Below are 27,318 nucleotides of genomic sequence, written 5' to 3'. Positions count from 1 at the left end.
ACTGTCAGATTCAAACAACACATCATGCACATCTCACATCCCCAGACTCAATGCCAAAAAAAAAAGAAGTCTGTTTACGGTATCCCGACCGACCCTATTTTTTTGCGCGACCCTAGACTTTTTTTTGGCATTTGGGAAAAAAAGAAAAAAAAATCAAAATTTAAAACAAAGTTTGTCAATGTTTTTTGGCAAAATAATTTAAAAATATGTTTTTTGGGGGAAAAAAAGAAAATAAATCCCGACCTACCGACCCTATTTTGTTGGCCTATGTTACCGTAAACAGACCATTTTTTTGTTTGGCCTAAGGAACTATCCGTAATGTTGTTGGAACAAGTGAGTTTTCAAATTGGACTTAAAAGATGAAATCATGTATGGAGAGTGACGTAATAGAAAGGGGAGTGAATTCCATAACTGAGGGCCATGATATGAAAACGTGCGGAAGCCATGAGCCTTGCGTTTAAAGCAACCTTGACGGAGAAGTCGAGCATCAGCAGAAGAATGAAGGGTGCGAGAGGGAGTGTAGAGGGAGACCAGTTACGAAAGATAGGCAGGTGCCGATTCAGAGAATGAGAGATGATCTTGTAGCAGAAGCAGGCAGCTTTATACCTAATACGTTGAGACACAGGAAGCCAGTGAAGTTCTTTCATGAGAGGAGTGCTGCAGAGTTTGTACTTTTTGCAAGGGTTGGAGAGTGGAGTCAGGGCAGCCTAGGAGAAGGGATTTGCTGTAATCTAATCTACACAGAATGCAGGATGTAACGAGAGTTTTAGTGGCATCAACAGTCAGAAATGTTCTTGTGGAACCTATTCTTCTAGTTCTAATGTAGTACCTGTTTGTAGTGAACTCACCAGCAGGAGTATTGCATACATAATTACGCATTACTGAATTAAAGTAACTATTTTCAAAGCTTCTCGCTTACCTTGGAATAGTGTCAAGCAGCTTATGTTGTGTCTAGATCAGCAATCAGATCTTCACACTCAGCCTGCACTTGCTGAAAACTGGACATGCCTGTATCTCAATCAAGCTGTTGTTGCGGAGACAACGGAACCATGCTCAAGTCAGGTCCAACTGAAATAAAAGCATATTGTTAGCTGATAAATGATTTGATCAAGCAAAACCATGCGGTATTTTTTTAATAAAATATTTTGTATACCCCGCTAATGCAAAAATAATGTACTTATTTACTATTAGCATTAATTTTAGCTGGTCATTCAAACCAGAGCTTGTTCTAGAACTCCACAAGAACAACCATGGCAGTTGGCAATGGCACTGGCAGAATACAGATCAAAACAATATTAGTATTAGCCTCACCAAGGGTTGACTTCCCATCAAAATGAATGACGGACTGAATCAAACTTCAGAGACATTACAATTTTTCACAACGATTTTTTCAGCAAACAGCCATGTTTACCTGTACAAATGTATCAGTGATATCACTATGAGTATGACAGTATGACAGTGTGGTAAGCTTACCGACGATTCGTTCAGTATAGTCTTTCTATGTAAGTAGTGGTCCAGTGAACGATACCTTCCGCCTGTGGTTCGAGACAGAGATTAAGTTGAAACTTAATTCGAGAAGCCAAACACTGACGAATACTTACGTATTTTGAGCAAAACCCACGCACGTCGACCACAAGTTGATGTCTGCTGGAGTACGTAATCATAACGTAGAGGACAACAGTTTCACTTGGCTGGCTTCGGTTATTCCCTGTATCTGTTCCTTGCTGTTCTCCAAGAGACACCATGGTGCAGCAAGCTGAAGGGTGTCCTGTCGTATTTCCTCGAAGTTGTAGTAGGCAACCAGGAGGTGGGGGGCGACTGACCTGCAGCAGAATTCAAATCAATTAGTCAAGTCACTATGACATATCTTTATTGTTATCGCCACACGACGGGCGCTGTGGCGGGGTGGTAAGACGTCGGCCTCGTAATCGGAAGGTCGAGGGTTCGAATCCCGGCCGCGGCCGCCTGGTGGGTTAAGAGTGGAGATTTTTCCGATCTCCCAGGTCAACTTGTGTGCAGACCTGCTAGTGACTTATCCCCTTCGTGTGTACAGTAGTCCCTTCCATTTCCGGCCCTTTCGTGGGCGTGAACCTACCCGGAGCGGCCAGCTTTCCCATGACTAATGAGTTTTCCTTCTATAATTGACTCTTAATGGCCGTTAACCTGTCTGACGCGGTCAACGGTCACTGATTTTTGCCCTAAGGTGCCCCTCTTACTCGACAGGAGCGGCCACTTAACGGCCACTTGTCACTTTCGCGGGCGAGCGCCTGTGGTGTGTGTGTGTGTGTGTGTGTGTGTGTTGTGTGCACAGACGGCACAGCACGAGCAGACGACATGAATACTTACGCATGCGCAAACTGTAAATACAGACATGCGCATACATGTACATTTACGGCAGTCACTTCCGGATCGATCACAGCTGATGTGAGTTTGAAACACTTGTTTATCTGACACTCAAATACATATATAATAATCCAAACAACACACATAGAAACATACGAAACAATAGCTTAGCCAGGACGATCGAGTTAAACACGCAAATAATTAAGATGTATAAACGAAAGCAAAACTAACAGAGACAATGAATCGGCGGCTCGTGGATGATCGCTTTCTTTTCTTCATGAAAACTTGATCGTGTTTTTTTGGAGGAGGAGGGGGCCTGTAATGAACGGCCACCTGATATTTGCGGTCACCTTTGCAATGACTAATGGGTGACCGGATATGGCAGGTACTACTGTACACGCAACCACAAGACCAAGTGCGCACGGAAAAGATCCTGTAATCCATGTCAGAGTTCGGTGGGTTATGGAAACACGAAAATACCCACCATGCTTCCTCCGAAAGCGGCGTGTGGCTGCCTAAATGGCGGGGTAAAAACGGTCATACACGTAAAAACACGAGTGTACATGGGAGTTTCAGCCCACGAACGCAGAAGAAGAAGTTATCGCCACACCAACCCTAAATTTTTCCTACCATACTGTACTATTTGTTATCCGAGAGAGAAAAAATCCATGTTGCAGACTCAACTGGAAAAATTCCCTTCTCCATCATCTAGTGGACAGAGCTCACATGATTTCAAACAAATCTTTTTTTAAAGTCACATACTTTGTGCGACAGTGTTAGTTTACTGTAACTGTAATTTATAAATAGCAAATTAAAAAATATCACTTATCAGATAATCAGCTAAATGCCTGGCAGATGACCCTCATTCAAAGTGAGTCGTGGCTAAACCATGAAACTAGAAAAACAGGTTATAATATATAACTATAAATCTCACACTGACAGCGGACAGAAACTGAGAAAACCCAGTATACATGTACCGGTACTCACAAAAGAGTTACAAGTAGCATATTATCACTATCAGTATCACTAATAGCATACTATACTGGGCAAATAACAGCAATTTTTACTCACTGGGGGTTTCCTGGCTGGAGTCTTTGGTGTTTCTGTTAGGCGCGTTTGATCGATCTGCGCGATCGCGCGATCGCGCTGCGCGTTTGGTGGATCGATCAAACGCGCACACATCGATTGATGTGTGCGCGTTTGATCGATGCAAAGAATACAATACAAGAATCGTTAAAACGCGCAGCTCTTATACTTGCGCATTTGGACGATCTGTCACAAAGTAAGTCCCTACCGCACACACACGTCGTACGCCGGAAGTGAAAAGTTTCAAATACAGGAATGTTCCGAAATATACCCCTATTTTTTCTTTTTTTGTGTGATTACTGCTGAGCTCTATTCACATAGGCTCAAGTTAGTTTTATTGCTTCAGTCTCTCTTCATTCGTTTCACTCATACATGATGGAGAGGTTTAGGCACACACTGCGGCAAGTGGAGGCAGATACATGCATCAGCCATGTGTCCCAAATCAATCTTGATGTCAAGCGAAAAGTTCAATACGATTGTGAACCACCTAAGAGACAAAAACACACACACACACACACACACACACACACACACACACCACACACACACACTGCACACATGCACTTACATACACCCAGACACATACACATATACACCCGCGCACATACACACACATGCACAACCTTACACACACAAACACACACACACGGGCGGGGATGTAGCTCAGTCAGTCGGTAGCGCGCTGGATTTGTATCCAGTTGGTCGCTGTCAGCGTGAGTTCGTCCCCACGTTCGGCGAGAGATTTATTTCTCCGAGTCAACTTTGTGTGCAGACTCGCACCTCGGTGTCCGAACACCCCCGTGTGTACACGGCAAGCACAAGACCAAGTGCGCACGATGACTGCCTAAATGAGAGAGAGAGAGAGAGACAGAAAGAGAGAGAGAGAGAGAGCAGAGAGAGAGAGAGAAGAGAGAGAGAGAGAGAGACGCACGCGGGCCAAGGAAGAGAGAGAAAGAGATACAGGGACAGGGACAAACATACTGACAGTAGCTGAAGTATATGGGTTCATCGACAGAGAGAGAGAGAGAAAGAGAAAGACCTACTTCCGGTCATAACTTCCGGTCATTGCCAGCAGACGTGTGTGTGCGTAGTACGATGGTGATTTGTGAGACGGATCGTCCAAATGCGCAAGTATATAAGAGCTGCGCGTTTTAACGATTCTTGTATTCTTTGTATCGATCAAACGCGCACACATCGATCGATGTGTGCGCGTTTGATCGATCCACCAAACGCGCAGCGCGATCGCGCAGATCGATCAAACGCGCCTAACATTTCTACTGACTTCTGTAGCACATGGTTGGTTGGCAGACTTCCTGGAATGAGTGCTCGCTTGCCTGTAGGCCCAGCAAAAAAACATGCAAAGAAAATGTTCAAAATGCTGAGTCGAAATTATAAGTTAAATTAACTAAACAGACCTATACATTTAGATCTATTGAAATAGAAACAAGAATTAGTAAAACACACTACTGCAAATCTGTCAAGAATGAACAAGACTGACTCAGTGACCGAGTAAAACAACAAAAGAAATCTAAGTTCTAACCCAGAAGTTTACTAGAATATATTCAAAAACACATTATCACAAGAACAAAGAGTGGTTTTTTCCCCATTACCTAATAATTATAGCTCAGAATTACGCCTTTGTCAATGTATGATTCAGAATACGATTGTGTTATTTTTTGTCTGCGAGCTGTAAAAGTACTAGTTACTACAAGTACTAAGCCTCATACTGATTGATTGATACTACTAGAGCTTCGTCACTTGAAGCATTACAAGCAAAACAACACAGCACAGACAATCAGATGAAAGCTTATTTTCGCTATATTACTAGTTTTTTTACGTACCGTATTTGAAGCATGTTTCTTTGAAATGTCGGGAACATATCCTCGCATTCTTCGGGTTGAAAAGCTTGTCAGCACGGTTGATTTTGTGGAAGAGCAGCTCTCCATTCGGCATCCGCTTTTCCGTTTGGTATACCATGGAAAGTTATAAGCGTTGAAGATCTTAGTGAGCTCACGCTGCATCCAGGCATACAACAATTTGCACCGGGCATCTTGAAATCATGGTTCACTTCTCTGGCATCATCGAAAAATGGCGAAACGGAAGTGACTTTTTTCGGAATGCAGCTTTCTTCCGGTTGTCAGCACTTACCGCGAGCGCAGCGAGTTGGCGATTGATCCAGTCAATACACAACTATGCGCCGGCATAGACCACTGATCTAACAAGAAAAATGTTCATTCAAAATGAACAGCGTCGATGCAATGTCCACCAAAGATTTATTTGGGAAGTGTTAAAGGTTAGGGTCAAAAGTTAATGAATTGCATGTTGTGCTGGATATAGGCCTATATAAATTGTTTATTTCAGTCAATGCTTGCCTTGATCAAACAGCCACAAGAAAAAAAAACTTTTTAATTAAAAAATAGAGCTTGTTTGAAACAGGTAGAAAGGAAGAGTTGATATTGCAATATCTGTACGTGGGAATGTGGTGAAAAAGAGTGCTAAAAGTAGTAAGTCAGTCTCAGATCCATTTCAAATATTTATTGCAGAAAAACAAAATACAAATTACAAAAAAACACAGAACCATTACCAGGTGTCCTAGGAATGTTTGAAAACAATAGTTTTAATTTTACACTGTAAATACAGGAATCAGAATTAAACACCTCAAACTGATTGGCACATGCATAATGAATCACCTGGAATTGCAACAGGGAGATACTGAAGTAATTGGAAACAAACATCTGAAATTGACAGAGAAACAATTGAAAATATAGTACCAGTTGACATGAGCGTACAATATTTTAATGGAAGTGCAATTTTAGCACGAAGCATCCGCACGAGGATGCACTAACAATTACATAGTGCCACAAAATGTGTACGGACATTTCACAACCGTGCATTATTAGCACAGAACACATACATGGGGGCGCACAAAACATTATTGTGACAATAATTTACACGAAACATTTCACATAAGTACATTTTTATGCATGGTGCATCTACTACAGGAGGGTGCTCCAACAATGATGCATAGTGCCAACATTTAGCGCAAACTTTTCACAAAGTGCATTTACACAAAGCGCATACAGCGATTATATAGTAGCAAGTGCACTAAACAGTGCATTATTACCACAAAGCGCATACAGCGATTATATAGTAGCAAGTTGCACTAAACATTGAACAAAATGCATTTTGTTCAAATGTTAACAGCACAGCACCAAGTTTTGCATAAGTGCACAACAGCACTGACCATTTCACAAAAGTGCATAACAGATGTGACAATTTTACAAAAGTGCATTGACCATTTCAGGCAGATGGCTAACATGCAGATTTCGCTTTTGTCTGTCTTTCTTTGAAAAGTAGGCATGTTCAAGATCGATGAAGTCATGAGCAATTGGGTTAGATGACAGAAAAGATTCAAAAACGTCAGATTCAGTTAGATGACAGAAAAGATTCAAAAACGTCAGATTCAGTGTTTTGGGCACTGTTGAACAGGAACATTCTCTCCTGTTCAACAAATGTGGGTTCAATTCAAAAGCAACATTGTCACAGATAGGCTAGTGTTACATTTCTGTAAAGTTTCAAAAACATCTTCCATGTGTTGGTTACTGTTGAACAGAGGCATATTTTCCTGTTCAAAAAAGTCTGACACAAATTTTCGTAGTTGTGGGTTAAGGTTCGATCTATACCGTCATTCAAACGAGTCGTAGAACCGTCATTGTCACAGATAGTGTTACATTTCTGTTTTACATTCAAACGAGTCGTTGAAGTAGTAGTACATTTGCGTTTGGTTGTTTTTTTCTTTTAGATTCCTGTCACTCATACTAGCAGTATTGATTGAGGTACATAAATCTGTTGATGTACAGGGATGACTTGTTTGTAATGAATCCTTGTTTCCTCCACATTGAGTTTGCATTGCAGTTGGACAGAAATGAACAGGTGTTAATTGATAAACACATTGATAATGGCTTTTGAGAAAATCAATCAATTCTGCAAAGGAATTAACTTGATGACATCAAAACTGCAGCGCCATTTGAAGAATGGTTACCATTTCTGTTTCTTTGATGGGAACTGATGATCAAACAAATAAAAACTTTGACTATCCAAGTTACCATGAATGGCAATAGTTGACTCCTGAAAAGTAGCAAGGATATAATTTGAGACGATAAACGCCTGATGCAATACCTCCTCAAGGTCAGTCAACTCAAAACCTTCATCATTCGCAACATCAGTAGGCAACACAGCGGGATTCGTATGTCCAGAAATCATGTCGAAAAAATATTCCATTTCAAAAGCATGTCCAACCACAGTTGTTGGCAAGTGTTCGTGTCCGAGGTAGCCTTCAGTGTGTGTATATGTATTCATGTGACAGAGAGCGTGACCTCATTCTTCAATCCTCTCTCTCTCTTCTTTCTCATTCGAACGCACACACGCAAGAACGTAGCCGCTACGCACGCATGCACGCGCACACACACACACACACACACACACACACACACCCCGCTGACGCACAAACCACGCACTCACACACTGACTGTCGGCAAGCATCTCTTTTTGTTATATTTAGTCAAGTTTTGACTAAATATTTTAACATCGAGGGGGAATCGAAACGAGGGTCGTGGTGTATGTGCGTGCGTGTGTGCGTGTGTGCGTGCGTGTGTGTGTGTGTGTGTGTGTAGAGCGATTCAGACTAAACTACTGGACCGATCTTTATGAAATTTGACATGAGAGTTCCTGGGTATGAAATCCCTGAACGTTTTTTTTCATTTTTTTGATAAATGTCTTTGATGACGTCATATCCGGCTTTTCGTGAAAGTTGAGGCGGCACTGTCACGCCCTCATTTTTCAACCAAATTGGTTGAAATTTTGGTCAAGTAATCTTCGACGAAGCCCGGGCTTCGGTATTGCATTTCAGCTTGGTGGCTTAAAAATTAATTAATGCTTTGGTCATTAAAAATCTGAAAATTGTAAAAAAAAATAAAAATTTATAAAACGATCCAAATTTACGTTTATCTTATTCTCCATCATTTGCTGATTCCAAAAACATATAAATATGTTATATTCGGATTAAAAACAAGCTCTGAAAATTAAATATATAAAAATTATTATCAAAATTTAATTGTCGAAATCAATTTAAAAACACTTTCATCTTATTCCTTGTCGGTTCCTGATTCCAAAAACATATAGATATGATATATGTTTGGATTAAAAACACGCTCAGAAAGTTAAAACGAAGAGAGGTACAGAAAAGCGTGCTATCCTTCTCAGCGCAACTACTACCCCGCTCTTCTTGTCAATTTCACTGCCTTTGCCGTGCGCGGTGGACTGACGATGTCTTGCTGCGTTGCATTGCGTTCAGTTTCATTCTGTGAGTTCGACAGCTACTTGACTAAATATTGTATTTTCGCCTTACGCGACTTGTTTTCTTTACCTTTGTTTATTGTGTTTTCGATATTGTGTTTATTTTTTGCTTGACTTATCTGTTTTATTTTAATGTTTGCTATCCACATCGTGTGATAAATGTTTCTTCTCAGTCTCCGAGTCAGTTTAGTTTCTGCACGCCGCTTTGGTACTCCTTGTTTTTCTAACTGGTGTATTGTGCGCGATTTGCGGATTTATTTTTATTCCTTTCATATGCTGTTGAAGTGTTGTGGGTGTTATTGTCTGTATATGTTGCGTCTGTGTATGCCTACAAGAATTTGCATTCGCTCTCTGCCAGTACAAGTCCAAACTTTATTGGGTGTAATGTGCCTGTGATCTGCTGGCAGTCGAGCACAGATAGTTTTCAAACATTCCTCCAGTGAGCCGCCTCGCGCTGCGACCTGAGTAAAGCGCTTCTTTGGTCTCTGGCAACGTTGAACTGCGCTGATATGCCCAGCGACGTGCGGACAAAGTGATCGCTGTATTCACCCTCTCTGGATAACTTGCACATGTCAAAACAGTTGCAGAAACACAAATCTCAAAACTGTTAGGCTTTTTCTCTTTTTATATTTAGTCAAGTTTTGACTAAATATTTTAACGTAGAGGGGGGAATCGAGACGAGGGTCGTGGTGTATGTGTGGTGTGTGTGTGTGTGTGTGTGTGTGTGTGTCTGTCTGTCTGTCTGTGTGTGTGTGTAGAGCGATTCAGACCAAACTACTGGACCGATCTTTATGAAATTTGACATGAGAGTTCCTGGGATTGATATCCCCGAACGTTTTTTCATTTTTTTGATAAATGTCTTTGATGACGTCATATCCGGCTTTTCGTGAAAGTTGAGGCGGCACTGTCACGCCCTCATTTTTCAACCAAATTGGTTCAAATTTTGGTCAAGTAATCTTCGACGAAGCCCGGACTTCGGTATTGCATTTCAGCGTGGTGGCTTAAAAATTAATTAATGACTTTGGTCATTAAAATCGGAAAATTGTAAAATAAAAATAAAAATTTATAAAACGATCCAAATTTACGTTTATCTTATTCTCCATCATTTGCTGATTCCAAAAACATATAAATATGTTATATTCGGATTAAAAACAAGCTCTGAAAATTAAATATATAAAATTATTATCAAAATTAAATTGTCCAAATCAATTTAAAAACACTTTCATCTTATTCCTTGTCGGTTCCTGATTCCAAAAACATATAGATATGATATGTTTGGATTAAAAACACGCTCAGAAAGTTAAAACAAAGAGAGGTACAGAAAAGCGTGCTATCCTTCTTAGCGCAACTACTACCCCGCTCTTCTTGTCAATTTCACTGCCTTTGCCATGAGCGGTGGCCTGACGATGCTACGAGTAAAATGGCATTGCGTTCAGTTTCATTCTGTGAGTTCGACAGCTACTTGACTAAATATTGTATTTTCGCCTTACGCGACTTGTTTTCACTTTTGGCAGCGTTCACTCTAAATGTGCTGCCTAAAACGGACTCGTTTCTGTCCACAGCCAAAGCTTTCACACAAAATTTGCTATGACAGCTAAGACCGCATTTGTTACATTTTAGCAGTGTTGACCCCAAGTTTCTACTTCAAACAAAAAATCAATAGCAAAATCTCAAAGTATGTGCGAGTCCCCTAAAATATGGACCACCTTCAACAAATCGAAGAAAAAGAAGCTAAAGGCTTTTTTCATTAATTCATTAAGAAGCTTGCTGGAAATAACCTATTACTAGCCCTCGAGATCAGTTTAAAAAAAAAAATAACAAAAAGTCTTCTTTTCGTGCAAGTTGATAATTTTACTTATTTTCACTCTGTTTTTGATAAGCTTCTTTAGTTTCCTGGTGTTCTTCAAATAATGCTCTCATCAACCCGAAACAGATCAATCTAAAGCATATTTGAATTAGTCTGATCCAGACATGGCCTGACCAAACAGATCTGAGGACCAAAATGTGGGGAGCACTGGAGGACCTGGAAAGAACGTCCATGTTCATGGCATCCTCCAGATTCCGAGTCTGACACAACCGTCGTACGAAGAAGAAGAAGAATTAGTCTGACTTGTACACTAAGTTGTATCATGCTATTTTGAAGTATAGGGGGCTTTTTTTACAGTGATTCGTGAAGGCCGCTTCACTGGTCCATATTAGGCGCCCAGGCTCCTAATATGTACCATTTGTGATTTTGTATGTATTTAATTTTTGCTGAATGTCTATCAAAGCTATTTCACTCTAATTAGGCCTAACGGCTAACCTAAGAGAGAAGGACTACCAAACACAAAATAAAACTTCTTCGCAAGAAAACAAGCTAGTTATCAGCATGAAACAAAAAGTGGTCCATATTAGGAGCCCTTCCTAACTGTCTGTGTCTGCGTCGAAGATGTTACCGTGAATGTGTTTTTAAAAGACATTTGTCAGGGCGGCATTCAAACCACACGCACCAGACACGAACCGACGAACAAAATACTTCTGACAACTTAAATGTAAAATCAACAAGAGTGTAGCAGGGACCTATATTAATATAGGTCTATGAGTGTAGTAAGATTCCAAAGTTGTATTCAGACCAAAACAACAATCATAAAACATACATGGGATCTTTCAAATGTGTGTGTGTGTGTGTGTGTGTGTGTGTGTGTGTGCGCGCGCGCGCGCGCGTGTGTGTGTGTGTGTGTGTGTGTGTGTGTGTGTGTGTGTGATGATAATTAGTTTTAACGTCCTCTTAGAACTGCAACTGGCTTTAGGACAGGTAGAGTTAATATGCTTTATGTGGGGACAAGACACTGAACAAACATGCAACCAGAGAACACATATGGTCGTGTTATAATCATATCTGGAAGTCTGTTGCGATGTTTCAAAATGGGGATGGAAGTGAAGATTGTGTGTACGCGGAATATGGTTGGACTGGAGCGGTTTTGTAGGCTTATTTTTTTAATTTTTGTTATGTGGAATATTGTTATATTTGTGGCTGAATAGGTAAGTAAGGTAAGTCTGTTTGTCTGTCTGTCTGTAAAACATTACATTTTAAACGGCAGAAATTAATATGTAAACCGCGGAGAGCACAGTTGTGGTTGGATGGAAGTGAAGATTGTGTACGCGGAATATGGTTGGACTGGAGCGGTTTTGTAGGCTTATTTTTTTAATTTTTGTTATGTGGAATATTGTTATATTTGTGGCTGAATAGGTAAGTAAGGTAAGTCTGTTTGTCTGTCTGTCTGTAAAACATTACATTTTAAACGGCAGAAATTAATATGTAAACCGCGGAGAGCACAGTTGTGGTTCGCGCTATATAAGCTCCCCATAATAATAATAATAATAATAATTAAAAGTGTGTGTGTGTAAAGCCGAGCGGTGGTAGCTTCACGTAGATATGGGGGAAGGGCTCCTAATATGGACCGGCTCCCAATAATTATGGACCCCCTCCTGTTCTGAAAAACTAACGGTGCTAGAGCGCTCAAAAAAGTTTTGTTCGCTGTATTCAACCTCTCTGGATAACTCGCACATGTCAAAACAGTTGCAGAAACACAAATCTCAAAACCGTTAGGCTTTTTCTAATTTTTTTCATTCAGTTTGGCAGCGTTCACTCTAAATTTGCCGCCTAAAACGGACTCAGTCGTTTCTCAGTGTCCACAGCCAAAGCTTTTATCACACAAAAATTACCATATATGACAGCTAAGACCGCATTTGTTACATTTTAGCAGTGTTGACCCCGAGTTTCTACTGCAAACAAAAAATAATGGCAAAATCTCAAAGTATGTGCGAGTCCCCTAATATGGACCACCTTCAACAAATCGAAGAAAAAAAAGCTAAAAGCTATTTTCATTAATTCATTAAGAAGCTTGCTGGAAATAACCTATAACTAGTCTTCGAGATTTAAAAAAAAAAGTCTTCTTTTCGTGGAAGTTGATAATTTCACTTATTTTTACTCTGTTTTTGATAAGCTTCTTTAGTTTCCTGGTGTTCTTCAAATAATGCTCTCATCAACCCGAAACAGATCAATCTAAAGCATATTAAAATTAGTCTGACTTGTACACTGAGCTGTATCATGTTATTTTGAAGTATAGGGGGCTTTTTACAGTGATTTGTGAAGGCCGCTTCACTGGTCCATATTAGGCGCCCAGGCTCCTATTATGGACCATTTGTGATTTTGACTGTATTTAATTTTTGCTGAATGTCTATCAAAGCTATTTCACTCTAATTAGGCCTAACGGTTAACCTAAGAGAGATAGGCCTTGATCGTGAAAAGTAGGATGTGCGCCGAAATGGCTGCGATCTGCTGGCCGATGTGAATGCTTGATGTATTGTGTAAAAAAATTCCACCTCACACGGCATAAATAAATCCATGCGCCTTGAATATGTGCGCGATATAAATTGCATAATTATTATTTTTTTTAAATCCCTGCGCTTAGAACTGTACCCACGGAATACGCGCGATATAAGCCTCATATTGATTGAGAGAAGGACTACCAAACACAAAATAAAACTCTTCACAAGAAAACAAGCAAGTTATCAGCATGAAACAAAAAGTGGTCCATATTAGGAGCCCTTCCTAATTAACTGTCTGTGTCTGCGTCGAAGATGTTACTGTGAATGTGTTTTTAAAAGACACTTATCAGGACGGCATTCAAACCACACGCACCAGACCGACTAAATGTAACAAACAAGTCGCGTAAGGCGAAAATACAACATTTAGTCAAGCTGTCGAACTCACAGAATGAAACTGAACGCAATGCAATTTTTCAACAAGACCGTATACTCGTAGCATCGTCAGTCCACCGCTCATGGCAAAGGCAGTGAAATTGACAAGAAGAGCGGGGTAGTAGTTGCGCTGAGAAGGACAGCACGCTTTTCTGTACCTCTCTTCGTTTTAACTTTCTGAGCGTGTTTTTAATCCAAACATGTCATATCTATATGTTTTTGGAATCAGGAACCGACAAGGAATGAGATGAAAGTGTTTTTAAATTGATTTCGAAAATTTAACTTTGATCATAATTTTAATTTTTTTAATTTTCAGAGCTTGTTTTTAATCCAAATACAACATATTTATATGTTTTCGGAGTCAGAAAATGATGAAGAATAAGATGAACGTAAATTTGGATCATTTTATATAAAAAAAAGTTTTTTTACAATTTTTAGATTTTTAATGACCAAAGTCATGAATTAATTTTTAAGCCACCAAGCTGAAATGCAATACCAAAGTCCGGCCTTCGTCGAAGATTGCTTGGCCAAAATTTCAATCAATTTGATTGAAAAATGAGGGTGTGACAGTGCCGCCTCAACTTTTACAAAAAGCCGGATATGACGTCATCAAAGACATTTATCGAAAAAATGAAAAAAACATCCGGGGATATCATACCCAGGAACTCTCATGTCAAATTTCATAAAGATCGGTCCAGTAGTTTACTCTGAATCGCTCTACACACACACACACACACACACACACACACACACACACACACACACACACACACACACACACACATACACCACGACCCTCGTCTCGATTCCCCCTCTATGTTAAAACATTTAGTCAAAACTTGACTAAATGTAACAAGTAGCGTAAGGCGAAAATACAACATTTAGTCAAGTAGCTGTCGAACTCACAGAATGAAACTGAACGCAATGCAACACTCGTAGCATCGTCAGTCCACCGCGCACGGCAAAGGCAGTGAAATTGACAAGAAGAGCGGGGTAGTACTTGCGCTGAGAAGGATAGCACGCTTTTCTGTACCTCTCTTCGTTTTAACTTTCTGAGCGTGTTTTTAATCCAAACATATCATATCTATATGTTTTTGGAATCAGGAACCGACAAGGAATAAGATGAAGGTGTTTTTAAATTGATTAGGACAATTTAATTTTGATAATAATTTTTATATTTTTAATTTTCAGAGCTTGTTTTTAATCCAAATATAACATATTTATATGTTTTTGGAATCAGACAATGATAAACAATAAGATGAATGTAAATTTGGATCGTTTTATAAATTTTTTTTAATTTTTTACAATTTTCAGATTTTTAATGACTAAACTCACTCATTAGTTTTTAAGCCACCAAGCTGAAATGCAATACCAAACCCCGGCCTTCGTCAAAGATTACTTGACCAAAAGTTCAACCAATTTGGTTGAAAAATGAGAGCGTGACACTGAGTGCCGCCTCAACTTTCACGAAAAGCCGGATATGACGTCATCAAAGACATTTATTGAAAAAATGAAAAAAACGTATGGGGATTTCATACCCAGGAACTCTCATGTCAAATTTCATAAAGATCGGTCCAGTAGTTTAGTCTGAATCGCTCTACACACACACACAGACAGACAGACACACACACACACACACACGCACATACACCACGACCCTCGTCTCGATTCCCCCCTCTACGTTAAAACATTTAGTCAAAACTTGACTAAATGTAAAAAGGACATTATGTGTTGCATCCAAAAACTATGTGATTAAAACATTATCAGAAAAGGAAGGGCAATGAAAATCCTAAAATCTCCAACTCGAGTCACTTCCTGCAGATACATGGAGAGTAAAGTCCAGTCAATCAGCCACCCTCTCGGCCGGATGTTTTGGGGAGAGGGGGGGAAACTAGAACAAAGACCTCTTTGTGGTCAGTCGGCTTTCTCAGGGCCAGCAAAGCTCGCCTCAGCAACACATGTGAAAATGATTAACTCGCTCGGTACCGTAGGTTTGCTAAGGAATAGAGACGAACTCTTATCTGGCTGGCCAAAAATTGTCAGTTTAAAATGACCTACTTTCTCTGTTCAACGCACGGGCTATTCGTACTGTATCTCCTCTTGTGCACTTACAAGGCTCTTATGGAGAAAATAAGAGATACCAAAAAAGGTGTGTGTGTGTGTGTGTGTGTGCGAGTGTGTGTGCCCATAGTGTGTGCGCGCGCGTGCATGTGTGTGTGTGTGTGTGTGTGTATGTATGTTTGTGTGTCCCAGTGTGTGCACAGTGTGTGCCTGTGCGTGTGCCTGTGTGTACCGTTTGTGTGTCATTATATGTCAGTTATAATGTGTGTGTGCAGTGACGGTGTGAATGTGTGTGTGACGGTGTGTGTGTGTGTGTGTATGGTGTATGCCTGTGCAATGTGTGTGTGTGTGTATGTATATAATTATATATATAATATATATATATATATATATATGTGTGTGTGGGTGTGTGTGTGTGTGTGTGTGTGTGTGTGTGTGTGTGTGTGTGTGTGTGACCGTGCTGAGAGAGAAAGAGAGAGAGAGGAAGCCGATAATCGTCTGATTCTGCAGACTCGCCGAGAGGCGGCCGGGGTTTGGCACCAGGCTGATGAAAACGCAGAATAATCCATCAAAACAACACTCTAACATCAAGTTTTAGAAACCAGAAAAACGTATCGTAACTCCATAGGTTTTGTGGTGTTTTGCGCACTGCTGAAACGCGTTTAACACGACGTGAATCGCCGTGCGTTAACGTAGCGAAAACGTCCAAAACACAGACACCAAAACTCGATGTTTTACCGTGTTTTGCACCCTGCTAAAATCCCAGGGATTTTATTGCGTTACGGCAGTTTTTCTAACTTGATGTGAATCGCACAGGTATAATGCCACAAAATTCAGTTGATTAACTTCATGTTTCATGTTATATGCCACGTTATAGTGCCAAAACGTGACTTTTCGCCCAGTGTTATATTCTCCACAATACCAAATGACCATAAATTCCCTGCTTCTCAATTAAAGCAGAAGTGGGTTTTTTTCTGACAGATTGCATGTGCCTGTGCCACAGTGCGGCTGCCAGTGATCTAAAAATAGAAGCCGCTGTGTTTCATCTAATTTTCGCCGACTTGCATAGATTCTTCTCATATGCCGTGTTAGTGGCATGTAGCTTATCATCCACATTACCAAATGATGAGTTAGTATAAAATTCCCACCCGCTAGCAGAAAACACAAGTGTTATTCCGATAACGTAGCCTACCAGCTAGACCAGTTTGGAAGACTGACTCGATCGACTCTGTCATACCATAGATGTGTACTATGGTCATACGTAGCACTGACTACACTGAAATACGACTGCATCAGTTCAGTAAATGAATCGGCAATGCGATCGTGACGTCACAGCCACTGGTTTTCTAAGCGGCGGCCATCTTGGTAAGCAGGATATTGCGTGCTTCGGCTGCTACTAGTGCTAGTACCGGTTCAGTTAGCGTTTGGGAAGTTCTTCGGCTGTCATCATGGAAACCATGAATGTTCTGTATGAACGCTTAGTGGGACTTATTCACTGGCCAGATAGGCAGTCTCTGCATGACAGCATGCCACATGAGTTCATTGAGGCCTTTGGAAGAAATGTTGCTGTGATCATTGACTGCTTTGAGATTTTTATTGAAAAACCTTCAAATTGTAGGGCTCGCTCAGAGACATGGTCAAATTATAAACACAACCACACCATGAAATATCTCATAGGCATAACACCACAGGGGGTTATTTCATTTCTGTCGAAGGGGTGGGGAGGGAAGGCAAGTGATAAGATGATAACAGAAAATAGTGGATTTCTGAATCATCTGTTACCAGGAGACAAAGTGCTAGCAGATCGCGGCTTTGATATAGAGGAGATTGTAGGTCTTGCATGTGCAGAGGTGAAAATCCCTGCATTTACTAGGGGAAAGTGTCAGATGCATTCCCAGGACATTGAGCAGACAAGGAAAATTGCACATTTAAGGATCCATGTTGAACGTGTAATTGGCAATGTTGTAATGAAATATACCATTCTGAGTAGTACTATCCCCATCAATCTAATACTGCCTTGTGAAGGCGAGGATGTAACATTCCTCGACAAAATAGTGGTTGTTTGCTGTGCCCTGACCAACATGTGTCCAAGTGTGGTGTGATTGTGTTTGACTCTGAAGATGTGTGTGTATAGCATTCTGGAATCATCCCATTGTATCAGAATTGTGTTTACAACTTTCTTGTTGTGCTCTGACTTGTATGTGCAGTGACATGGTGATTTGTTCTGTTATTTTCAGAGTTTAAATGGCTTACATTAAGTAACAGTCACACCAACAAACACTAAAACAGGCGCATGTGTATGAACAGCTCAAGTCATGTGTATGGGACAGAAGAAAGATTTATTTTGTGTCACATTATCATTATAACATACACATGCATGTACATTCTATGAATCTAGTACTAGTAAACAGCTGCACATTCTTTTTCCAATGTTGTATTTTTCTGTGCATGTGCTCACAGTACAAAAATAAAAAATAAAAACAGAACACATTTGTTTATGAAGTCAACCAAATATTTGTAATGTGTGTGTGTGTGTGAATTCAGATTTGGCACACAAATGAAACAACAAGTAAGTGTGCAAGACTTGCACAGTTAGGCAAATACATACTTCAAAATATGCAGTCACTCAGTCTTATAACCTCAAACAGCATGACACCGACAGAAAACCCCCAGACAGCTACACTAAGCTAAAGTGACATGTCAAGGCAAGCCCGACAAAACCAAGCATCATCTTCCCCTGGCAAATGATCAAGTCCAACACATGCCGTGTGGTACCACTGAACTTTGCAATTTTCACTGTCACAAGCAACCATGTCACCACTTTCAGGCTTGCGACACAAACACCACACACTGACTTTTCTCCTGGGCTTGCCCTTGGAACAAATAACTCTTTTGGTTCTTTTCGGGGGAGGATTGCTTTTCTGAGGACTGAGTGGCATTCTTTCAGAAGTTCTGGTTAGATGCTGTGTCTGTGAATCTGGAGTGACAATCACAGATGTTGAAGCTGTATGTTTGTGAAGTGTTTTGCAACCATCTCTGGCAGGACAACTCTTTGAAAAAATGCCTTGGCTTTTTCCTCTGCGCGCTGCAAAAAGGCAGCGTCTGGCTCCACCCTCACAACCACAAAATCTACTGTGGTCCACACAACAAAGTCACAGTAATCAGCCTTGGTTGCAAGAAGCTGACACTGAACCTGGGCGTAATAGGGATGGCCAGGTTTCAGTACAAATTCCCCATCACTTTGCAACGACAAACAGAAACATGTATCATTGCACGCCTCACGCACAGTCACCTCTCAGTGCTGCTTACCAAGATGGCCGACGCATCACGCGTGCATGGGAACACCTACGTCATCGCGCATTGCCGATGGTTTCCGAATTATTATTTCAAGGCAAGAACAATCGTAATCGAAAACGTGTAGGGTTCAGAACGTTCTTACCATATATAGACTTATCGTTACCAGCCTGCCTCGTAAGTGCAGACTCAGTGCAGACTGCATGCACTTGGTTTGATTGCCCTAGCAGACGACATAAACCCCGCTCAGCAAATTAACATGTTGGGCAAATGTGAACGAAAAAACGATGGGGATATAATACGTGTAGGGTTCAGAGCATTCTTACCGTTCATATGTAGTGCCAGACTCCCAGATGAGTGAAGATACCACACGAGAAACATGCCACATTTATTTTGGAAATTTGCTTTCCGTCGACCGTGGCAAGGGGCAAAACTCTGCACAGTCAATCTGTCGAAGCTCGATGAAGGTTCAAGGTTTCGAAACCAAGAGCACAGTCCTTTCTCCGAGTTTAAATGAGGTCTCTATGAAAGATCATCACTTTTTAGCTTAACTGGAATTTACCAACAGAAATTAAAACAAGAGTTTGCGTGTGACGAAAACACGACACACTAGAGACAGCCCACACAAAAGTAGATCCAGTGACACAAACCTGACCACACAGTTACGCCTGTCCAAATGCGCTTGGCAAAATGTGCGTTTTGAATCTTCTTTTTTCTCTGGCGGTACTGACAATATCGTTATTGAAACAATCCCAGTGCACTAAGGGATTTATAGAGCAAATCTCGAAAATAATTATTGAACTCAGCGCTATGCGCTTCGTTCAATAATGAATTTTCTCGATTTGCTCTATAAATCCCTTAGTGCACTCAATCAATCAATCAATGAGGCTTATATCGCGCATATTCCGTGGGTACAGTTCTAGGCGCTCTGCAGTGATGCCGTGTGAGATGAAATTTTATACGGCCAGTAGATTGCAGCCATGTCGGCGCATATTTACCTTTCACGGCCTTATTCCAAGTCACACGGGTATGGTAGACAATTATTAACTGTGCCTAAGCAATTTTGCCAGGAAAGACCCTTTTGTCAATCGTGGGATCTTTAACGTGCACACCCAATGTAGTATACACGGGGGGTGGTTCGGACACCGAAGAGAGTCTGCACACAAAGTTGACTCTGTGAAATAAATTTCCGCCGAACCTGGGATCGAACTCGCGCTGACAGCGGCCAACTGAATACAAATCCAGCGCGCTACCAACTGAGCTATATCCCCGCACTGGGATGTCTCAATAACTTAAATAATAATATGGGAGATTTATAGAGCGATTTACATTCTCTAAGCGCTTTACAATGACAAACATACATATACATCCAAAGCAAAGCAAGAAAGCATGTTCAGCAGCATTCAGCACACAAGTGAACAACGAAACACTACATCAATACAAACTGCAACACAGGCAAAACATTCAAACACCTGATTCAAAAATGCACCATGTTGAAATAAAATTAATCAAAATACTGTGTGAAGAAGTGTGTTTTAAGGTTTGATTTGAAGGAACAGAATGTTTGGCAGTGTCGGATAGAGTAAGGGAGAGAGTTCCACGCAACGGCAGCAGAGTGGGAGAGGGCTATCTGGCCGTGCTGTTTGCGACTAAAAGAAGATAGACGGAATATTCTAGTGTCTACAGAGGAGCGAAGGGATCGTGAGGGTGTATAGAGTGCGAACAGGTCAGACAGGTATGATGGGGCTGAGCCAGATATTATTTTGTAGCAGATACAGCAGCACTTATATTGGATTCTCAGCTCTACAGGGAGCCAATGAAGTTTCTTTAGCAAGGGGGAACAGGACTGGGACTGAGGGGCTTTGCAGACAAGCCGGGCTGCAGAATTTTGAACGCGCTGCAACGGATGGAATGACAGACTGAGGACAGCCAATGAGAACAGAATTTCCGTAGTCTAATCGAGAAAGAATGTAGGAGGAAACAAGGGTCTTGGTGGCATCTTCGGTAAGGTATGGGCGGATAGATCGTGTTCTCTTAAGCTCGATGTAAGCGGACGGACAGACTTTCATAACATGGTGTTTCATGGAGAGATCGCTATCAAGAAAGATGCCAAGATCACGGACGGAGTCTGATAATTCAATAGTGCTGCCGCCCAAAGTGATAGAAGGAGGGAGAGAGAGAGAGAGGGGGAGAGGGAGGATTTGGTGAAACGAATGGCTTCTGTTTTGTCACAGTTAAGTTTAAGCTTGTTCGTGGACATCCAGAGTTCAACGTCAGCAATGCAAGACTGAAAGGAGGTGGTCATCTTGGCGTATTCTGAGGGAGTCGCTGAGTTCTGAAGCTGAGTGTCGTCAGCAAACATTTGGTGGGAAACGGAATGTCTGTCGACGACGGAGGTCAGTCCGAGGGGAGGTGTACATGATGAACAGCACGGGTCCGAGCACAGAGCCCTGGGGAACGCCAAAAAGGAGGGAGGTTTCCTGGGATGGGACGTCGTTTACAATTACAATTTTGTTTCTGTCTGAGAGATAGGATCTGAACCAATTTAGAACTGCATGTTGGATGCCAAAAGTGTGCTCAAGGCGGGACAGTAGGATTTCATGATCAATTGTATTGAAAGCGGCCGAAAGGTCTAACAGCAAGAGCAGGGAAATTATGTTATCGTCTAAGGAAGTCAAAATGTTGTTGAGGATACTAAGGACTGCGGTCTCTGTGCTATGGTCCGTGCGGTAAGCTGACTGGTGCGGAGTGAGGAGGTTGTTGGCAGAGAGGTGGGAGGAGAGCTGGTCTAGGACTATCTTCTCTAGGATTTTAGAAAAGAAGGGAAGGTTTGAAATGGGCCTGTAGTTCTTAAGTATGTTGGGGTTGAGGGAGCGTTTCTTCAGAAGGGGTTTAATGACAGCTTTTTTTGAAATCTGAGGGGACGGTGCCAGTGGAAAGGGACTCGTTCAGTATTCTAGTGATGGTGGGTAGGATGTCTAAGTGATCACAGAGGAGGGGGGTGGGGAGGGGGTCGTGGTCACAGGACGTTTTGGCAGACTTCACAATGAGTTTACGAACAAAATCTTCAGAGACTGGGGTGAAAACAGAGAACGAATTTCCAACAAAAATGGGAGAACTGTCTGACTCGCTATATATTAATCAATAACTACGGTACAAATCATGGGAACACACACTCAACCACAATGTTTACATATCAAATGTTCATAAACATAACAATCCAAATTGACTAGTAATTCTCAACGAGTCGCACATAACACACAAATACAATAGTCCGGAGATGATGTCCAGAACTTGCTTAAAACTTGAAAGAATCATCTTTCAATTGTCACTGACAATTACACAATAATAATAAATATAAAGTCCGGTCACAAATACGCCTCACGCGGTACAACACCTACAGCTTCTCTGCCGAAAAAAACTATGAAGAGAAAGGATGAGTAAAGACTTGCTAAAACAAGTACACCACCGGGCGGTCTGTCCACAGACTAGCACCGGTCTCCCGCGTAGTGGCGGCAAAACCCTCTGGCTGCCTGCGTCATCTCCTCCAGACCCCAAAACAAAACTAGTAGACAAAAAAGGCTATGACCTCACAAATACAATATGAATAACTCAATCGATAAGCTATTTTCAGTCTTAGTAACATTGCAGTTGTATAGAATTATAAATTCATGACAATCCCCCGACTCCAGTAGAAAACTCTGTTTTCTTAGTAAATATCAAAAGGAGAACTATCACACAAAAACGAATTACATTTCATACAACGCAATAAGGAGTTTATCTATATACAAGAGGGAAGTATCTCTTTAAATGCATGTCAATCCAGTAAAAGAGGTAAATATCAACCCAACTAAGACTGCGTGACGTGATACGAACACGTAAAATGTAACCTTCTGATAAGTAGTCAGTTGAAATAAAAAAGGCTATAACAGTAGCAACAGTAATTCCGTGTTAATAACCTAGCTTGTAATAATATTCTTGCATCTTATTTACAACAGGCAAAAGTATTGTGAAGGAACTAGCTGGTAGTCAGATAGTCAGCATACTACAGACGTGACAGAATGTATGTTAAAGTTAGACTATTTGCTGCAGACAGTAAACTGCATCGATATATGTTGCTATACAATGTATGCTGTTGTGAGTTATGTACTCCAAACCTGTATGACCAACCGAGGTTTAAAGGAAATGTAATCCAACATCTGTATGCTAAAGCTTAAGAGTAAGGCTTCTGTAGACTTAGCCTTGTCGTTTCCAAAAGGAAACGTGTGTGTGTGAGTGGGGGGAGGGGTCACCATACAGGATAGTTAGGGTAGCAGGAATCTCGCGTGTTCGGAAACTGATTATGGACTTCATGATATTTACCTGCTGTGGCAGTGAAGGCAGTAGTTCACGGACAGTCACTTCCAAAGGTCCAGTAATTTGTCCACAGGTAGGTATCATGAAGTCCATGATCAGCTCCCGAACACGCGTGATTTCTGCTACCCTGACAATCATGTTTGATCCCTCCCCCCCCCCAACCCCATCCCCCGAATAGGATATAGTGCTGTCTTTTTAAGAGAAAAACAATATCCATGGCCTTTTTGGTGGGAATCCTATCTAGCTCGGAATAGCAAGACATATTTACTACAACGGAATCCCGTAGGAATTTACAGAAATATTTACTACAAAGGAATAATCTTTCCTAAAAATGTTTCCCGTAGGATTCACAGTCTTGACTACAACGGTATCTCATAGGAATTGTAAACACTGTCTTTAGTACAAAGAAATGTGTTGGACAATTGCCGCGTTGCAGTGCCTTGCTTGATAAAATCAAGCACTAGATCACAGTATTTTCCATCAATTTTGGAAACAAATGCCGGCGGTACAAAAACAAAAACTCGAGAGTTTGTCAGCAATAGGAGCGGCACATCCTGCTAAACGTCTTGTAAGCAAAAGGAAAATGTACACTTAAATGCAAAAGAGCTCTTCCGCAATGGTGCATCGTCTGCTTGACAGCTAGCTGTTCAGAGCAATATCACATCATTATTATACATCAGTGAGGTTTTACATTTAGTCAAGTTTTGACTAAATGTTTTAACATATATGGGGAATCGAGATGAGGGTGGTGGTGGTGTGTGTGTGTGTGTGTGTGTGTGTGTGTGTGTGTGTGTGTGTGTGTGTATGTGTATGTGTGTGTGTGTGTGTACTATGTGTGTGTGTGTGTTTGTGTGTGTGCGAGTGTGTGTGTGTGTGTGTGTGTATGTGTGTGTGTGTGTGTGTATGTGTGTGTGTGTGTGTGTGTGTGTGTGTGTGTGGAGCGATTTAGAGAAAACTACTGGACCGACCTTCATGACATTTCCTGGGTATGTTATCCCAAACACGTGTTTTTCTCTCATTGTTTCGATAAATATGTGTTGACGTCATATCAGGCTTGTTGTGAAAGTTGAGGCAGCGCTGTCACGCCCTCATGTTTCAATCCAATTGATTGCCATGTTGGTCAAGAAGTCTTCGACAAAGTCCGGACTATGGGATTGACTTTCAACACGGCAGCGTACAAATTAGTTAATTAGTTTGCTCATCAAAGTTGTCATTAAAATCGAATTTTCACTAACACATGTATAAATGATTGCTTCGTATTACTCAATTTCTCCTTAATTCACAAATATATACACATGCCATGTTTACTCTAAAAATTGTGCTCAGAATTACAGAAAATAGGTTAAGTAAGTATTGCGTTCCGTCTTTAGGTGTGGTTAGTCGAGACTATTTTAATATAGTCTTGGTGATGACTTTTTGTGTGTGTTAATCTGTTACTTTGATACCGAAAGCTTGACTAAATGTGTGTATACCGCTTTACGCGACGTGTTCTTTACCCCCCGCGGGTTAGGGGGAAGAATTTACCCGATGCTCCCCAGCATGTCGTAAGAGGCGACTAACCGATTCTGTTTCTCTTTTTACCTTTGTTAAGTGTTTCTTGTATAGAATATAGTCCATTTGTGCAAAGATTTTAGTCAAGCAGTATGTAAGAAATGTTAAGTCCTGTGTACTGGAAACTTGCAATCTCCCAGTGAGGTAATATATTGTACTACGTTGCAAGCCCCTGGAGCAAATTTTTGATTAGTGCTTTTGTGAACAAGAAACAATTGACAAGTGGCTCTATCCCATCTTCCCCCCCCCCCCCCCCCCCCCCCCCCCTTTCCCGTCGCGATATAACCTTCGTGGTTGAAAACGACGTTAAACACCAAATAAAGAAAGAAAAGACTTGTTCCTTACTCTTATGGATAGCCGATAGCCTTTCAAGCAAACAGTTGTTTAGCTTCGCAAACAATTAGGTTTACCGGCCACAAGACAATCTCCCCTCTGTCAAATTCACATGACCCAGAAACATTTCTTAATACTTATTGTGGTTTCTTTTTAGACACAGTGATTCAGATTCGCTTGGAGACTGACATGCATTCTTCGTCCTCTGTTGCAGATGACAACAAAAGTGTTGATAGTTTTCATCCTCAGTAGTCTCCTTCCATGTCCTCCTGAGATATGTCAACATCTGCACCGAGACATGCTCCTTGACTGTTGTTGTAGACACATGAAAAAAAATAGAACATAATTGAAATTCTTGGCAAGACGGTAACGCTGTTGAATCAGTTACAGCATGGCAGCTTTGCACATCAAAGCTTCCCTGTTTATGAACACCTGACGAAATTAGCTGTCCTGTCTCATATGTCCAAACTTTTGTGAAGATCTTTCAAACCTAACACATTTGCGGGGTTTGATTACCTCCAGATATGATAACAGTCTGGTTGATGTTTGTCAGATTTAATTCCAGGTCACAGCGGCATCACGTTTTGGTTAAAAAAAAACGTAGACAACTATCATATTCCTAAATATTGTTCAAAATAGAGCTTTGACATTTCACTTGTACCTTCACATTCGACAAGTAAGATCATTGGAAGACCTGCGCCGAACCTGCCAGTTCATACGATCAGCAGGCCTCTTATTATGAGTATGAGGGACACAACCGTCGAACGCCGAAGAAGAAGACAAGACAAATCGAATCATAAACGGCATACATAAGGCTTACCGTATCAAACCGTTTATATACACGTTGATTCTTACATTACATTTTGTTTGCTTGCCTTTCAATGTGTGTACATTATGCTTGTTTAAATCTAGTATTGTTCGTGCACGGGCGTGAAGACTGTTATACTCACTCTTCTTGTGTATCCCATGTGCAGGGCTTCAGTAGTTTGCCGACAACTTTACCGTCAGTAGTTTTGATGTCATTATATTGATAATAATCTACAAGGTCAGTCAAGCTCCAGAAACATGAATCCACTTTGTGCAAGCAAAAGCTGTTTCCATCACGGGTGATTTTTAAGTAGGTAATCGTACCGCAGCTGTTCACTGAAACCCCAAATAAAACATTATTACACACATAGATAAAGTTTGACTTTTTACAAGAAAACTGAAGTTACATTAGTAGTTACCAACGAACTGTATGCGAAGATGCAACTATAGCTCGTACTAGGCAATAGAAACACACCCTCACATTATTCTAAAACAAGTCGCGTAAGGCGAAAATACAATATTTAGTCAAGTAGCTGTCGAACTCACAGAATGAAACTGAACGCAATGCCATTTTTCAGCAAGACCGTATACTCGTAGCATCGTCAGTCCACCGCTCATGGCAAAGGCAGTGAAATTGACAAGAAGAGCGGGGTAGTAGTTGCGCTCTAGAAGGATAGCACGCTTTTCTGTACCTCTCTTTGTTTTAACTTTCTGAGAGTGTTTTTAATCCAAACATATCATATCTATATGTTTTTGGAATCAGGAACCGACAAGGAATAAGATGAAAGTGTTTTTAAATTGATTTGGACAATTTAATTTTGATAATAATTTTTATATATTTAATTTTCAGAGCTTGTTTTTAATCCGAATATAACATATTTATATGTTTTTGGAATCAGCAAATGATGGAGAATAAGATGAACGTACATTTGGATCGTTTTATAAATTTTTATTTTTTTTTACAATTTTCAGATTTTTAATGACCAAAGTCATTAATTAATTTTTGAGCCACCAAGCTGAAATGCAATACCGAAGTCCGGGCTTCGTCGAAGATTGCTTGACCAAAATTTCAATCAATTTGGTTGAAAAATGAGGGCGTGACAGTGCCGCCTCAACTTTCACGAAAAGCCGGATATGACGTCATCAAAGACATTTATCCAAAAAATGAAAAAAACGTTCGGGGATTTCATACCCAGGAACTCTCATGTCAAATTTCATAAAGATCGGTCCAGTAGTTTAGTCTGAATCGCTCTACACACACACACACACACACACACACACACACACACACACGCACAGACACACATACACCACGACCCTCGTTTCAATTCCCCCTCGATGTTAAAATATTTAGTCAAAACTTGACTAAATATAAAAAACCAATACATG

The 27,318-nt window shown here is 40.8% G+C and overlaps 1 protein-coding gene and 1 long non-coding RNA gene across 2 annotated transcripts in view; both read right to left on the bottom strand.

The window, feature by feature from the left end:
• Window positions 1-679: 679 nt before the first annotated feature.
• Window positions 680-3,487, bottom strand: LOC138957539 (uncharacterized). Its single transcript, XR_011453070.1, has 4 exons — window positions 3,415-3,487; window positions 1,602-1,823; window positions 920-1,068; window positions 680-736 (listed from the first exon to the last, which is right to left on the bottom strand). It is a non-coding gene; the product is annotated as an uncharacterized lncRNA (long non-coding RNA).
• Window positions 3,488-25,053: 21,566 nt separating this feature from the next.
• LOC138957540 (uncharacterized) overlaps window positions 25,054-27,318 on the bottom strand; it is an 80,668-nt gene continuing 78,403 nt past the window's right edge. Inside the window, exons 8-9 of the mRNA XM_070328642.1 lie at window positions 26,073-26,265; window positions 25,054-25,431 (exon numbers count right to left, since the gene is read on the bottom strand). Of these exons, the coding sequence (XP_070184743.1) occupies window positions 25,368-25,431; window positions 26,073-26,265 (257 nt within the window). The 3' untranslated portion in view covers window positions 25,054-25,367. The remainder of the gene's footprint in view (window positions 25,432-26,072; window positions 26,266-27,318) is intronic.

The sequence above is a fragment of the Littorina saxatilis genome, unplaced genomic scaffold (genome assembly GCF_037325665.1).
Source record: "Littorina saxatilis isolate snail1 unplaced genomic scaffold, US_GU_Lsax_2.0 scaffold_381, whole genome shotgun sequence".
Classification (NCBI taxonomy): Eukaryota; Metazoa; Mollusca; class Gastropoda; order Littorinimorpha; family Littorinidae; genus Littorina; species Littorina saxatilis.
This window is presented reverse-complemented; position numbering and strand designations above follow the sequence as displayed.